General features: G+C 47.4%; 2 protein-coding genes across 2 annotated transcripts; one reads left to right on the top strand and one right to left on the bottom strand.

Moving 5' to 3' along the window:
* Window positions 1-528: 528 nt before the first annotated feature.
* dsc2l (desmocollin 2 like) lies at window positions 529-6,449 on the bottom strand. Its single transcript, XM_029131655.3, has 16 exons — window positions 6,020-6,449; window positions 5,780-5,870; window positions 5,471-5,676; window positions 5,271-5,372; window positions 4,836-4,991; window positions 4,605-4,752; window positions 4,372-4,520; window positions 4,141-4,275; window positions 3,854-4,039; window positions 3,530-3,777; window positions 3,301-3,443; window positions 2,627-2,848; window positions 2,282-2,503; window positions 1,958-2,073; window positions 1,545-1,850; window positions 529-1,333 (listed from the first exon to the last, which is right to left on the bottom strand). The coding sequence occupies exons 1-16, from the start codon at window positions 6,056-6,058 to the stop codon at window positions 1,136-1,138; spliced, it is 2,667 nt and encodes an 888-aa protein (XP_028987488.1). The 5' UTR covers window positions 6,059-6,449; the 3' UTR covers window positions 529-1,135.
* A 2,054-nt stretch (window positions 6,450-8,503) lies between these two features.
* On the top strand, window positions 8,504-15,217 carry LOC114844350 (desmoglein-2-like protein). Its single transcript, XM_029131654.3, has 14 exons — window positions 8,504-9,031; window positions 9,382-9,504; window positions 9,860-10,015; window positions 10,120-10,261; window positions 10,365-10,528; window positions 10,641-10,775; window positions 10,866-11,051; window positions 11,147-11,424; window positions 11,517-11,659; window positions 11,741-11,962; window positions 12,043-12,273; window positions 12,501-12,628; window positions 12,740-13,060; window positions 13,154-15,217. Exons 1-14 carry the CDS (start codon window positions 8,978-8,980, stop codon window positions 14,147-14,149), a joined length of 3,279 nt encoding a protein of 1,092 aa, XP_028987487.1. The 5' UTR covers window positions 8,504-8,977; the 3' UTR covers window positions 14,150-15,217.
* Window positions 15,218-16,342: the final 1,125 nt, after the last annotated feature.

Below are 16,342 nucleotides of genomic sequence, written 5' to 3' on the forward strand. Positions count from 1 at the left end.
GGCCGAGCACAATGGGCCGCTTCAGGTATAAAATGAGGTTCCATCAAAGTAAAACAAACAGCGCGTTTTATTCTGTTTTACAGCTTCATGATTAGCAAACATGCTGTAACAGGGTCGAAGCTGTCAGCAAAGCACCGGAGCTACTGGATTTTACAAATGATTAATTCACACATGAATTGAAATGCACTCCTCCATTAAATGAAACACATATAATACTACATGTTACACAGCGACACACACAGATTGCTCCCCTTTAAGCATTTGGTTTTTAGTTTACCTTTGTCTTATCTGATCCGTCTGGCGCTCAGACTGTTGGGTGCGTTGTAAACGCTTCGCTCGTCCCATTCACGCCCTGTGACTTTCACAGAGTAACTGTCTCGCTGTCGCAATGACTCCGAGAACTGGAGCTACGCCCTGTAGACGGCCCGCGCTGGAATGTGTAATGTGTTTGCACAGACGCTATAATCAGGAAGGCCACTGGACATAAATCAACATTACTGTTTATACCTGAGAAATAATAACAAGCACTTCAATCGAAATGATGTCATTTATTTTACAAAGATAGTTTTATTTTATTTTGTTTTTCTATAAAATATTTTTTTTCTAGAAAAGTCAAAATTAAATCAAAATACCCAAAGTTATTACTACTACTACTACTACTACTACTAAAGAAATCCCACAGCCTTCACTCCAAAACTATTATAAAGCTGTTAATCCCGGACTTCACACTATACACAAACACACATGTGTACAACTGAATGCAACGGCACAGACTTCAGTGCAAAAGACTTTTACCAAAAAGCAGCAAAAAGAAACTAACAATGAGCAATAGCACAATAGCAGAGAGGTGCATGCACACCCCACACACACACACACACACACACACACACACACGCACACACACACGCACACACACACGCACACACACGCACACACACACGCACACACACACGCACGCACACACGCACGCACACACGCACGCACACACGCACGCACACACGCACGCACACACGCACGCACACACGCACGCACGCACACCTGATCACTCGTGTTTATGGGAAAACATAAAACCGCTCCGATCACAGTCCTGACTCCATCCTGTGCTTTGAAAGGAAACATCTTGGCGTCGCATTGTTCATCTCTTTGTGCACACGTCTGCGAGAGTTTTAAACTTTGGTCCGAGCGTGTTTAGGAAGTCGAGGTTCTCTTTGTCGCCCAAGTTGCTGCAGCAGCCTACGGAACCCGCAGCGGAGCCCTTTCCCTCGAACGCGTAGGAGTGAGCGATGTCGTCGGCGTAGCATCCGTCCTCCTGTGCTTGCAAATACTGCAACCTCTGCAAGACGAGGTGTAGGGAAGAGGAAGAGAGTCAGTGCTCAGTCAGTTTCTGCAAGGGCGTGACTGGAAGCAAGACATTACACAAACAAACAACTAACAAACACGGGGAAGTTAATATAAAATATTAAAGTTTAAAGCTTATTTCATGTGACAGTAACCTGAATTCATCTTGACACATTTAATACTAATTATAAGTCTCTAAATATTACCTGGCCTAGAACACGGCCATTTGTCTGCCAGGTGTGGTGAAGAGAGGAATCCTGGGCGAAGTATCGGCTGTCCATGCCCATGCTGCTTCCAACAAGCTGCCCCGCGTTCAGCTGAGCACTGTACTGGTTATCGTAGTGGGTGGTATAGAACTCCTGCGTGTCCATGCCGGACCTGTAAATCCCGTTCTCCAGCATGCTGTGGCCTCCGAGTGTGCTGGTGCTCTTGAGCCCCTGCCACCCCGAGTTCTGCATACCCATGCCCTTGTCTGTCTGCACCATAGAAGGGACAGCAATGAGGCTGGGGTTCTGTAGAGTGAAACACAAACACACAGTCAGGGAATGAATAAACAAAGTGAAAATAGCCAGGATGCTATTAGCAGCTAACGAGCACGGCTGGGTTATCTTGTTCTCACCACTTCCTCCCCTATGCCTTCTGTGTTGGATTTGAGCAGGATCCCACCGCTGTCGCCGCCGTCATCGAGGTCAACCTTGTCTCGCTTTGTCACACAGAAAAAGATGAGAAGCAGACCTGCAGGAACAAAGCAGATTAGCAATGAGTGCCTGCGTGGCGTGCAGCGTGGAAAGCTACGACACGCTGCTCGGTTTCTCATGTACGATGCATAATTCAGTGAGGCTTCACGTTTCCATCAGCCTTCCGGCACATTTGCACATGCCGGGGTTCATTATTGCTCTTTTGTCGCCTGCACAGCGTGCACATGTAACAGCGAGGGACTCACAGAGCAGCAGCAGGGCCAGAAGCGGCAGCAGCAGCGCCAGGTAGCCCAGCGAGCTCAGCCTCGTGGAGCGGGCCGCCGCCGAGCACGCGCCGTTCTTGCACTGGCAGATCCTCACGGTCACCGTCTGCGTTTTCCCATAGCCCTGCAGGTCTTTGATGTCAATGTCAACGTTGTACCGACCTACGGGCAGGGCTTTGATGGGCTTCAATACAGCTGCTGTGTCTGAGAAAACCAAAACAACGACAGGTACCCACAACTGTGAGAATTAGCAACACATATGACTAAACATGTCTACAGATTCATTCCTATTATTTGGAATATAATATTTTCTAGTACTGCACCCACCGTTCAATCTGGTCACAGACCATTTGCCGTCGTTGTCTTGTGGCAGACTAAAGGTGAACGGGTAAGAAAAGGGAGGCTGGTCTTTGTCTTCAGCCACAACCACCACGGAGCCGAGCCCGTCTCCCGTATCGCACAAAACCAGATTGTTGCTGGGGACCTCTGGGACGTTGTCGTTGATGTCCTCCACCTGAATGATGACTGTCCCTGTGCCCGTCTTCGAGGCTGAAATGAGCAAGTTGTCAAGTAAGAACGGGGACGTGTGTAAACGTGTTCCGTTTTACACGGGTAAAACGCGACACACATTCATCTCCTACGAGTCAAGTATCGGGAAATTAAAACATATCTGGGACAAGGGCCCAATTTCCATCCTTAATACCACAGACCCATGAGTCATTATAAATCACCAGTCTCATCTCCTCCTGTCAACAGGTGTTTTCAGGTGAGACAAAGCCAGGGTGAAGCCGAATGTACAGACAGGCAACATAAAGGGTGGAGTTCATGCCATTAGCTGCACGTGAGACCAGATCACGTGGATGTGACAAACAGCATTTGTAGTGGTTGAACACAATGTGAAAGTATCTGCTGTCAATCTGGTGAATACTTTCCAAACCCATCACACCAGCTTTATAAATACTGGGTGAGGAGAAATTAGGTGACGGCACCTGGCCACTTACTAGTATCAACAGCCCTCATGATGACGTTGTAGGTTCCATTCAGGGCGAATGCCGACTCTCTGTCGATGGTGTTTGCGACCCTCAGCTCTCCGGTATTCCTGTCGACAGTGACCCAGCCAGCGGGGTCTGAGACCTTGTAGTACCTGATAACAAAAATACATGTATAACTATCACCATAACAAGACGCGGCTTGACCTCCGGTGGCCATGGTGCATTTAATATTCCTTACTTGATGCCGCTGCTGCTCTTGGTCTCAGGGTCCTGAGCGGTGTAAGTCCCGATCTTCGTGCCGTTCGGGGTGTTCTCTTTGACGAGGAAGCGGACGGTGGGGGCGGTGAACTCGGGGCCTTCGTCCACGTCCACGACGGAGACGTTGACGCGGGCCGTCTGCCACTGTTGCGTAGTGCCGCTCAGCTCAGCTTCATTCTGAGCCATGACCTCCAGGGGTATATATTTGGTCTTCTCATAATCTAAAGGCTGGAGAAACACGAGGTCACTGCGGTGTCACAGGCTGAATAGCTGTAATACTCATTTGAAAATAACAGTTACTTACCTTTATGACATAGAGAAGGCCCTTATTTGTCTTGGGGTCAGAGTCAATCCTGAAGTTTCCGTTTTCATTTCCTTTAGTGATGACGAATTTAGATCTCCAGTTCGCGGTATTTATCAAATCCCGATCCTCAACAGGAATTTCAAGGATGAGCTTTTCCTTCACGTTTTCGCTCACAGATGCATCAAACTAGGAGGAAACAAGAAGGTGAATTACTCATAATTAAGATAACCACTTTGCAGCATTGCATTTGCATTGTTGCAGCATGTGACTGCTTCAGAACCACTCACAGATGGTCTTGGAAAAGTCGGTGGGTTATCGTTGATGTCATCAACAGTAATTTGCGCTGTGCCTGTTGTGAAGAGGCCATTTATGGAACCGTCCAAGTCTCTGATTTCAACTACCACATTGTGTAAATTCAGTGTCTAAAGGAGGAATGTGAGAAGGTAAATAAAAAAAACAGGTCACAAAGTCATAACAATTTGATGCATTTCTGCTCAAATGGCCCAGAAGCAGCTAACCTCTCTGTCCAGGCTGTTGGTCGTCGTGGTGATGACCCCTGTCTCTGGGTGAATGGCAAACAGGTTCGTTCCCGTCAGCAGGGAATACCTGATCTTAGAATGGAGGGTACCTGGCTTGTCTTTGTCTGTGGCGCTCACCTGCCCCACCACTGTACACCACGAGTAAAAGCACCATTAGTATCGATACACGCATCAAATACTCCAGCATAACATGCATTATTCACGTTCTTCACCTGCCATGCTTGCTTGCTCGAGCACGTTATACTTCATTTGGCTGACAAACTGTGGAGCATTGTCATTAACATCGTCTATCTCTATGTGTATGTCCAAAGGTTGGTCTGTCTCCTGGTGGGTTTTAGTGTCATAAACTTTGGCAGTTATCTGCAAATACAATGAATTGGTTATTGCACTATTTTCCACGATGATCACATATTATGGAGCAGGTCAATCAATAACTTTCTCACTTTGAAGGACGGGTATATCTCCCGATCGATTGGCCTGTAAACGGTCAGCATCCCAGAGTCGCGGTCCAGGCTGAAGAGGCCCGATGGGTCCTGATTGACACCATGTCCAGTCACAATGTAATACACCTTGTGACGGACTTCAGAGTCTGACACGATCTAAAGCAGATACCAAACCAAGGCCTGCGTGAGTAAACAGTACAGGGGACGTGCAGCACAAACACAAAGCATTAGTCGCTGCGATATGTGGACTTTAATACTTTGAAATGAAATGAATGCCATTAAAAAGGCAGGTGGGGCTCTGACAGGAATGAATCACTGCATAAAATGAAGCTGGATAAACTGTTACATAACTGACAGGTGTATTGGGGCGAGTCAGGTGCGAAAGTAACGTGAGAATAGTAAGTAGATCTGATTTGACTTATCGGCAGAATTTACCCTTTCGAGCTGTTTGGGATAAGGCCCCTCGTCATTCTCCAGAATAGTGATAGGTGGGGGGCTCCACCTTCTTTTTGTCCGCTTCAGGACACCTTGTTCCGTCTGGTGAAGGATAAAAACATTTACAGGAAATGTGTTTTAACATGTCCACTGCTTTCTGGGGCCACTTGCGGATTCGTGAATCACTATGCAGCTGTTACCTTCTGCCGCTGGGCTCTGTGGACGAGGTGAACTTCCATCTCGCTCTCCTGCGCGCTGCTGTCCCGAGCGAGCACCGTAAACGTCCGACCCCCCGGCGGGACGTAAACGCCTCTCATGGCCACCACCGTCCCGTCGCTGCGTACAGTAAAACTCGGGTCCTTCGCGTATAAGAGCACCGAGCCGGTGTCGCAGCCGGAGGCTTCAACTAAAACCGGAGGAAGGGGGAGAGAAAACGGAAACCACGCTCAGGAAACAGAGAAAACACAAATAGTAAGGGTCAACCAACAAACAAAAACAGTGCACTTTACCCATTGTGACTTTGTTTCCGACCGGAATGAAGTCGGCCACCACCACGTACTGAGAGCTCGGCATAAAACACGACTCCGCGCGGGACAGGACCTGAAGTAGACGCAGTAGAAAGTGAGCCGCAAATAGTCTTATCGCGGCTTCGAGAGTTTTATTAAGGCTGACAACCGTTTACTTAAGAGCGAATAATGACATATTAACTGAACGCTAACCGAGTGCGGTAGACACATAAAAGGACTTACCATCAGCAGGCAGATGTGAGGAATTAAAACCTTCGCCATTTTTTTCGCCGTCCTTAAAACTTCCCGTTGGACTTTGCGCTCGTGCGCGGCAAAAGAGACGCTGAACTCGCCTCGCGAGGGGAATCGCTGACAGTGGACGGGAGATGGATTTGCGTCGACGTTAAGAGCTCGGAGAAAGTAGCACCTCTCCCACAGACGGACTCCGCTGTCGCTGCAGGCCGTGACTCAGTGGCCGGACACACCTTAGCGGCTCCACCCTGATACCTCCCCGACCGGGGCTGCGCTATTGTGCCTGAGCACGTCCGCTCATGAAAGTTGGATGCGAGCGCGTTCGCGCGTGCTCACTTTCCACCAGCAGGGGGAAACGTTGCCCCGGTGTTCGCGAACGTGCAATCCATTTCACAGCGTTGCCAAGGCGTAACAACCGCACAGACACCATATAATTTCACATGGAAGAGTTATGGTTGTATACAAATATGAAAAATGTGGTCCCTAAACGCACCGAAAGAAACGTTAATGTGATTTCTATTAAAGCCAAACCGAAATGTGTTTGTTTCTCTCTCTCTCGCTCTCTCTCTCTCACTATCTCTCGTTTCTGAGAAACCTCTCCCAGGTCTGCAGGGATTGACCCCAGACCCCCCCCCCATCCAGCTCCACTGAGGCGTTCTGCTAAGAGGAGGAACAGAACCAGGCTCCGCAGGAATGCGAGCTCTGAATAAAGCCCGGGCCTGGGGGGAGGCTCTGGCCCCGCACTGAAGCACTCCCTATCTCTATAAATTGCAGATAACAAAACAAGAAGGTCAGAGCCGGCAACAGTGGGCCTCTGTCTTTTTTAAAAATGCGGGGGATCCACTAACGGGGGGGGGGGGGGGGTGCACTCTGTGGCCGCTACAGGAAAGGTGAGAAAAATGTCAGGAAGACGGCAGCACTGAGTCATGGGCGTGGACGTAATGAAAGGGCTTGGAGTTGGGAGTCTCTGTAAAATGCAAGGCAGACGCACACATAACAAAATTAGGCATTTTGCTGTCACTCCCCAGCTGGAGTGAAAGTGAATCATGAACCCAGGCTTGAACCCAACTCTGAGTGTGTCTCTGAGTACACGGTTTGGGTTGAAACACTTTAACCCCTTGTGTTCTGAATTGTTCCTATAATGACCTTTCCTTCCGTTGCAGATGCTGCTTCTTGTTCTTTTATATTTCCTAAACATTCCAATCTGGTATTTGTTGCAATTCGAAAAATGTCACAAACAAACAATATAATTCTCCCGAAAATAAAGCGTTGAGCTCATTTTGACACACTGGTCCAGTTTTCAAGAGGAAAACTCCCGAAGCATTAGTTGGAAAGAGATGAACTAAAACAATTTCCTCATCACTGCATCATGTTACACAGATTATCCTGAAGTGCTCTACAGCAGGGTGGAGCCAGGTGTGCATGTCTTTAACAAGTTTGTTCAAGATTGAGATCAGCGGGGTGTATTAACAAGCTCGCAGTGATCTAGTCTGGCTCAAAACCATCTGCCCAACAACAATAAAATGTGCTGCGCTGCCAGCAGAATGCCAGAAGGCTCAAACCATATGTGCTTAAACTTAAAGGATGTAAATGCTGTGATAAACACCGTCATTTGTTTGAGATGGTGACATATCACCCTGAGGAATAAACCTCCTCCACACCCTTTGGTTGAGCGCCAGATCAGACGCTCGCGTCACCAGTCGGGTTGCTCAGAAGCACTTTAGTGTTTATGCAGCGGATTCCGTCTTAAATACAGTAATAATGACTGATGTGAAATGTTGTAAACGAACATTGCACAAGGCTGGTTGAACCTATTAATACCGCTGAGGCCCTCATTTCTCAGTGTTTAAGCTGAAATTTTTGGAACTTGACAGCTAAAAATGTTTCTGTTTTTTAACAATGTAAAAGTTAAATTAGTCTGAGTTAAATACAAGCAGTGTAAACGAAGCTAATTAATTGTTGATCTTCTCTCGCGTAACCTAGTAACAGCCAAGATAGTCACACCTTTGTAGTTCCACCGAAACCACTCATTAACCGCCTTTTCTCCCTGTGGTTTCACTCATTTCCAATGCGCACCAACAAATGAAATCGAAGGCAAATACACTTTAATGAATTTGTTGTAGGATTAAATCTGACACTGTGGCCATTTCATGTTTGTATGGTCTCCTTGCCCTATGCACCTTGTCCTTTATCAGTTGTTCCCCCTCATCTGCGTGTTTATCTGTAAAACAAGAATCTGTTGGCTTTTGTTGTGTGAGGTCTTAAACCTCACTTTGTAAAGTGCCTTGAGATAACTTTGTTGTGATTTGGCGCTATATAAAAAAAATACAATTGAAAATTTTATTGAAAAAGGAGCACCTCGTCTAGACGCACGCGCTCGCAGTAGCTCGGCGTTCTGAGCGCGTGCACCCAGGCTCAGAGGCGCAGTCTCTGGAATGTCACAGTTCAAGGTGAAAGCTGACGGAGGAGCGAGAAGCTCGGGTCCAAAATTAAACTCAAGGCATTTTTAGCATTTGCATCAAAAATAAATTCTGTTTACTTTTGTTTACAGCGAAGCGGTTGTTGTTTTTCAGCGAAGAGCTTTTTCAAACGCCCCGTAAGAAAGCGCAGGTTGCCTCGTTTGGACTCGTCCCGTGGGCCGGTTCTGGACGGATCTGGCCCAAACGCAGGCGACCCGTCTCTCCCCCTGACACACCCAAAGACAAAAGGCTGCTGACAAAAAAAAAATTACAGCTGTGAAGAAAATGGACACCGCCACCTCCCTTCTCCGCCTGTTATCAGCAGCGTGTGAGCAATCGAACGCGCAGGACCCGCCTATTGCTGGAACAGCCGTTCCTGCTCCGTAAAGGGTCAAAGTCTGTACGAAACCCGCAGTAGACTGCGCATAACAGCGGCGAACGGACGGAATTTCACTTCGCCGAGCGGAATTTGTGGCTTTTCCCGCGGCCCATGGCTCCGCTGCTCCAGATCAGCGTCTTCACACTGCTGGCGATCGCCCTCACGGTGAGTCGAAACCAGACGCGGCGACGTTTTTTAGAGGAGTAGCGGAACTTTTCGCAGGTGTGGCCGCGTTTTTCTAACTTTCGCCGCGCAACTGATGCGAAGTTTCGGCCGCGGATGCGCAGCCGAGCGCGAGACGAGAAAGTGAATACGCAGACTCCATGTTTTTTTTTTTTTTACTAGCTAATTTACAAAATATTTTTTTTGTGGGTCAGACGGAATTTAACTATTGAGGTGCCCAGAAACATCCGGTAGAAGGGAAACGCAGTGATCTACAGGCTGTAAGTCATTTTATAAGCCTCCCCAGTGCGTAATGATAGTCAGCATTTCCTCTGCTCTTTGTTTACCTGCAGCCTGTTCCTGTGGGGGGGTCAGGAAACGGACCAGCGTTACACAGACAGAAACGAGAATGGATCAAAGCCCCGAGGAAGCTGAAGGAGAACTTCGACTACACCACTTATGGCGACATTGCCAAAGTGCGTATCCCAATTGTCACGCACACGTTTTAATTCACATCCAAGTAACGAAACAAATATACATATATAATATACAAAATAACAAGAAACAAATAATTTAATTGCATGTCCCACCGAACTGTTGCTTTCCTCAGGCCACCTTTGGTTTTGTGTGTGGCAACAGGTTTCCAGACATTGGCAAACGTCCATATTCACTGAGCCAGTTGAGAGACAGTGTATGACACTATGTCTTTGTGTCTACACAATCACACCTTTGTTTTTGTTCTACGGTCATGCAACCAAAGGACTATCATTAATCATTGTGCCCTGTATTTCCAGGTTGGACTCATTTTGTCCTTTTCGATTTGCGTTTCAGATTCGCTCCGATAAGGAAAATTTCACCAAGATATTGTATTATTTAAAAGGGCCAGGTGCGGATCAGCCCCCTATGAATAGATTTATTATCGACCAAAACACTGGTTTTGTGAGAGTCACTTCCATTCTGGACCGAGAAGAGATCGCCGTCTATCATGTAAGAGCTCCTGCCGCACATTGTCTGCTTGTCCCGTCGCATATACAGTCATTTATGTTGCACAGTGTGACAACAGTAAAGGAGTCATGATCACGTTCTTGTAGTTAATAGGTGTGGCCACCTACGCCGATGGAAGGGATGCTGAAAAACAGCTCGACCTTAACATTGTTGTTGAGGATGTGAACGACTGCACACCAGTTGTTAAATCACAGCAGGTGGGGTCTGTCAGTGAGATGAGTGCACAAGGTAAATCCAGCTACTGTGGTTTCAGGGTATGACTCATTATAAGCTTTTTTTAAAATGACTATTCAGTCCGCTGCCTCTTTAATGCCCCTTGGTACGTTTTCAGGTACTTTTGTCATGCAAATAATAGCAACTGATAATGACGAAGAGAACACGGACCGCTCAAAAATCTTCTACAGCATTGCACCGGAAAGTAACCCAGGTGGGATGTTCTCCATAGACCCTGACACCGGAAAAGTATGGGTTCAAAGCCAATATATTGATCGGGAGGTGAGACGTTTTCCAAAAATTTTGGGCAAATTCATTTATGTATTGCATGTCAACTTGCCTGCACTAAAGGACTAAACAGGACTAAAGTACTGATTGTATTGCATTTTTTTAGACAAAAGACACATACAAGTTAATTGTAAGAGCCTCCGACATGAACGGACAACCAGGAGGAAACACAGGAAGCGGAGAGGTTGAAATTAAAGTTCTGGACATAAATGACAATATTCCTACGCTGGAAAAAGAAACAGTAAGCCTAACCCAGGCAACGCTGCTGATACATCACACCACTGGTCTTTATTGTTGTTGCGAAAGCAGCTGATGTGTGTTTTATTTGCAGTACGAAGGCAGCTTGGAGGAGAACACTGTCAACGTGGAAGTGATGCGGGTCAAAGCCATTGACATGGATCTGATTAACACAGACAACTGGCAGGCTGTCTATCATATCACTTCAGGGAATGAGGCCGGCTACTTCAGCATCACCACTGATTCTGAGACCAACGAGGGAATCATTACAGTTCAAAAGGTAAAAGACAGTTGTCTTATTTGGTAGAAAAATGGTAAATCTGATGCTAGTATAGTAACAGACATTAAAACTTATGTTCGCCCTGGATTCCTCAGGCCCTGGACTACGAGGAAATGAAGGAAGTAAACTTGCAAGTGTCCGTTTCCAACAAGGCAGCGTACAATTTTGGCAGTGGCTCTATGACAGGGGCCTTACACCCAAAATCCTACCCCATTAAAATCAATGTGAAGAATCAGAAAGAAGGGCCCCGCTTCCAACCCAACGTCAAAGTGGTGACCATCTCAGAGGACCAGACTTCAACCATCATCCGCAAAGTCATCGCCAACTACGCAGCTATTGACAGTGATACCCTACAGAAAGCCACCAATGTCAGGTACAAGCACAGGCAGTGGTCATAAAAGACTAAGCAACAGACTGAAGGATGACTTTGTGTAACCTCTTTCGTATGGGCATTCATAATGTTAGGTATGCAAAGATTGTTGATGAAGACAATTGGCTGTTCATTGATGAAAAGACTGCAGACATCAGCCTAAACAAACTACCTGACAGAGAGTCCAAGTACTTGGTCAATGGAACATATTACGCCAAAGTTATATGCATTAGTAACGGTGAGTAGCAGCTGTTATTCCCACATAGATAGACTTTACCATGTGCAAGAAATTGAAGATGGTTTCCTCTCCCACCTTCAGAGACCCCGTCCAAAACGGCCACAGGGACCATAGCCATCCAGGTGGAGGACTTCAATGATCACTGTCCAATACTGACCACAACAAGTCACAGCATGTGCCTCGACAACAAGGTGATCTACGTCACAGCCGTGGACAAAGATGAGTTCCCGAATTCAGCGCCATTTGAGTTCTCAGTGGTCCAGGGGAGCAGCAACGGGAAATGGGCAGTGGAGCAGCTCAACGGTAAGGCGGTAGGCTTCTGACCGGGTTCGAGCAAATCACCGTTGAACTATGCACCAAACCTGCGTCTTGTCTTTCTGCAGAAACCACAGCTATCCTGAGAGACCAAGGCAACTTGTGGCCCGGCAAACACAAGGTGTCGGTGGTGGTGAAGGACCAGCAGGGCAAGGCGTGCGCCGACGTCCAGGTGATCAACCTCGCCGTGTGTACCTGCACCGAGCAGATCAAAACCTGTTCAGGACGCAGCACGGCCACGTCCACCTTCGGACCGGGAGGGATCCTGCTCCTGCTCCTGGGGCTGCTGCTGCTGCTGCGTAGGTTTACCACTACTCATTCCTCCGGGTTATTTTAATAGCAAACAAAGCTCTGAGAGTTTTCTCTCTCATACAAGGGGGCTCAGCTTGACGTGTTGTGGCATGCGTGAAGCGGTCTAGTCACAAAGCGAGCTATTGCTTCACTGCTTCCATTGTTTCAAGCGCGGCTTGTTCAGTGAAATTGTCTCACTGATCGACGGGACTTTCTCCTTGTGTTTTTTTTCCAGTGTTGCCTCTGCTACTGTTGTTCTGCCTGTGTGGCGGTGTGGCAGCCATGGGAGATTTCAAGGCCATTCCGTTTGATACCACAGAAAAACTGATGTCATATCACACTGAGGGACAGGGGGAAGACAAGGTACCGTTACCAGTGACCTGTTATGTCATGTGATCTTAACCCAGAAATACAAAGATTTTTTAGGAAGAGAGAATGCCGTCCCTCTGATGAGGTCTTACATTGTTCTTCCAGGAAGTTCCTCTTCTGCATATCCCAGTGGAAGTTGACGGGGTAACAACAAATGCCAGGAACGTGAACACCTTTGGGAGAAAAGGGTTCCAAGGAGGAATGACTGAATTTGGGGCAGGGGGTGGAGGAGCAGGCTTGGGTGCTGTAAACACAACCATGCTGACAACTGAGAACATGCACATGTACAATCAGTACGGACACTACGGCGGGCACGACGAGATGGACTTTAGAGGGGCAGGAGGGCAAAACATGTATCGGCACAAAGCTGGGGCTTTCGATGGGATGGCTGTGTCTGATCAGTTCCTGGAGGAGTACTACCTAGGCGTGAGTAACTACTTGTTCTATTAGTCATTGCATATACAGTAGATGGATGTTGTGGAAGTCCTGTTTATATATTCTGGTTCTGTTTGATTGCAGAAAACGGAGTATGCTGCCCAACAGTCCCAGGAACAGGATGGCTTGCAGGCTTTTGGCTATGAAGGTCGTGGTTCCCTGGCAGGTTCTGTGGGTTGCTGTAGCCTCCTTGAGAATGATAACGATCTTTCATTCCTCGATGACCTGGGGCCTAAATTCAAAACCCTGGCTGAGATTTGCCAGGGGTCAACCTTAGTGGCCGAGTCTGAAAGTGCACACGTGTCCCTGCCCCCGGTTCGACCGGTGTCTCCGGTCAGGCCCTCCACCTCCACGCACAGTCACGTCCACACTCACACCGAAACGGTCAGGGACAGGGATCGCGTCAGTACCCTCGACACGTCCAACGTAGCATCAGGATCGTCCACCATCTTCCAGGAGGAGCGAATAACCGAGAAACGCCAAGGTGCCTCCAGCATCCCCAAGGTCATTCCCAGTCAGACACTGCTAATACAGCAGCCCACCATGTACTATGCTGCCACCCCTATGTATGTAGTTGAGCCCAACCCACAAGTGGTGCTTGTGGCAGGAGGATCCCAGCAGGCAGTGGGTCAAGTAGGCACAGTTGGTCTGAATACGGGGCTGATGCAAGTTGGAGGCCTCCAGGGTTCTCAGGGTGTGGTCCTTGTGGACAGACAGGTCGGTGTAGGGGGAGGGGCAGCCCAGGTGGCGCAAGGCATTTCACAAGGAACCGTTTCCAGGTCTAGACAAGTGTTGGTGGTGGAAAACGGGTCCGCCGGCGGAGAGCAGGGTAGAGCACAGGGCTCGGCCCAGATTGGCCAAAGGTCCGCAGTCGCAGGTCTACAGCAGGGCTTTGACGCCACAAGCCAAGGTCTGCAGGTGAAAGGTCAGACGTTTTCCCTGGGTTCACGTGGTTCTGCAGGCTCCAACGAGGACTTTGCCCTGAGTGCCACGCCCAGGGTGCAAGGGAGCCAGAGGGTTGTGATCCAAAAAAAGGTTTTAGTGACAGAGAGAAATGTTGAATCTAGTACAAGGGCATAAAATAAGTATGTTGTGTAGCATATACCAGTGTGTACGTATGCATTTGCTGATACAGGAAGGTGGAGGAAGATCTATTGTTCCTTCACTACAGGAACCACACTAAGAAACCTGCACTAAACCAGTTCGACCTACAGTCTATACTTTCGTTGTACTTTTTGGAGTACAGTTGTCTAATAAATCAAAGACTGTTGTCAGATCAGGGAGGTCCCGCCCTGTTCTAACACTCCGAACACTTATTGCCTTCACCTGGGAACCATCCCACACCTGGAACTCTTCGATTAATTCAAACAGCAGCAGCGAGTACACATCCACACCCTAACAGGAATAAGAGCCCAGGAGCAGGTGAAAGTGAGTTCGGTGAATGTGGAACAAAGTGTTTTGCTTGTAAAATGGTGCATTTGTCCATGTCAAGCAGAAATAGCATGAAGTTGTGGCTTTGTTAGCATTGGTTTTAAAGCTACCCGGCTTGCACAGCTTCAGCTGCTTAACTTCGGCCTGTTGTTCTTAGTTATACTGTAACTAATGGGGAGTTGTTCCACAAACGGTTTCCTTGGAAAGTGTAACTATAATTGCTGCTTCCACAGTAAAACCGATAAAAGAAACCAAAGCCATCAGAGATTAGAGACTTTTTATCAGTATGCATAAGTAGTGATAATAAACTATAAACCAAAGGCCGGAACGTCACACATTATGTACTGAATAGAGTTGCACTCTTATATGTGTAGAATACCTGTGGGTGTGTTGTACGAAGGCATAAAAAGCTAAAACAAATATGTACAATAACAAATTGGCCCAATTTTTTTTATGAATGTATATTTTAGCATAATTACCAGATGCAGTTTAACAGTGTTTTATTTTCTGTGGTCGTCTGTAAATGTAATGAGATAATTTGGCTTCGTGGGAAGTTGGAGAATCAAGCACTGACATTGGTGGAGTAATTCTGTGTCTGCTGTTGTCGCTAACGCTGCTGTGTTTTCATCTGTAGCTTGCGATTGTGCTAAAGGAATATAGCACATTTCTTTGTACATTTTGCACCTCTGATCATAATAAACGTGTTTTAGAAAACGGTTTCTCAGACATATGGAATCACCTGGTCGCGCATGGAACACATGGGAAGTGTTTGGGTGACGTCTTGAGGACATATGTGCGGTTAATCACGTGCAAATATGTTAAAGCCATTATGTGACCTACAAACTATTTCTGAGCCATTTCAAACATTTCACTTACCTAAAGCATATTTGCTCTAGGCTGTTGAACAGACAGACTGTGTAAAATGTATACTGCCGGCGCCTTAAAGATTTCGTCACACTTCCGAAACAGGCGAGAAGGTGGAATATCAGGTTTCCTCACAACATACACATACATCAAAACATCTCACAACCCTGGGTTTCACTCTGCATATGTCTCGGTGAAGTGCTCCGACAACGTGGGAATTTGAGGCTCAAATTATGTTTTAAAAGTCACAAGAAGTCTTGTGGAAACATGCAGATTTGGCCGGAGAGATGAGCAAACGAGAAACAAGATCAGTTGGAAAACTCTTAGTCGCCTTGTGAGTTGTGTCTGAATGAGGTCGTGCGGCGCTGACAAAGCAGAAAGGTGAGGAATGAGTAGGTCTGACGTTGATGGATGGGGTAGAAGGAGGAAGGTTTGGCTCCAGAATCAAATACCAACGTGTAATTTATTTGCTCCTGAACGTCATGTTCTGCTGTGTGTCACTGAGACGTAGTGGAGGTGAGTAAGTCAGAGACAGGTTGATTGAGGTGAAGACAGTCCTTGCCTTCTAATGTGTAGTTGTCTTTGACGTGTGCTATGCGGGACGCCTCCACGCGTGACTCTGCGGTATAGTACACCTGCTGTAGTACAGCATGTACTGCTGCAAACGTTAATAACCTGTGTTCGACCTGTTAATCTCTTCCTGCAGCTCGGTTTCATTCAGCTCTAACAAAGCGGGTGAAAGGAGTGTGCGTCTGACTCGGATGTCACTAAAGTATGTTCGCCTGAGGGTGTGTAAACACTGACGGTCTGCGCCGAGAGCGGGCAGCGCGCTACGGCTTTGGGCAGGTTTTCCTCCGCCGTCTGAAGCAAAACTGGGTGAACCTGTCTCATTCAACCTGGAAGAGACCTGGCTGAAAGCTTGACCCACCCGCCGACCCGCCGACCTCTTCATTGTCCTCCCAGCGGCTCTTTCCTCTG

The sequence above is a fragment of the Betta splendens genome, chromosome 17, assembly GCF_900634795.4.
Source record: "Betta splendens chromosome 17, fBetSpl5.4, whole genome shotgun sequence".
NCBI lineage: Eukaryota > Metazoa > Chordata > Actinopteri > Anabantiformes > Osphronemidae > Betta > Betta splendens.

What these genes read in the sequence shown, in the direction of transcription:
- LOC114844350 (XM_029131654.3), top strand. Translation starts at nt 8,978, where the DNA reads ATGGCTCCGCTGCTCCAGATCAGCGTCTTCACACTGCTGGCGATCGCC. An exon ending in GGGGCTGCTGCTGCTGCTGC is followed by an intron (nt 12,274 to 12,500) that starts GTAGGTTTACCA and finishes TTTTTTTTCCAG; the next exon opens with TGTTGCCTCTGCTACTGTTG. An exon ending in TGGAGGAGTACTACCTAGGC is followed by an intron (nt 13,061 to 13,153) that starts GTGAGTAACTAC and finishes GTTTGATTGCAG; the next exon opens with AAAACGGAGTATGCTGCCCA.
- dsc2l (XM_029131655.3), bottom strand. Translation starts at nt 6,058, where the DNA reads ATGGCGAAGGTTTTAATTCCTCACATCTGCCTGCTGATG. An exon ending in ACAGAGCCCAGCGGCAGAAG is followed by an intron (nt 5,373 to 5,470) that starts GTAACAGCTGCA and finishes ATCCTTCACCAG; the next exon opens with ACGGAACAAGGTGTCCTGAA. An exon ending in GCCTTCTCTATGTCATAAAG is followed by an intron (nt 3,778 to 3,853) that starts GTAAGTAACTGT and finishes GTGTTTCTCCAG; the next exon opens with CCTTTAGATTATGAGAAGAC.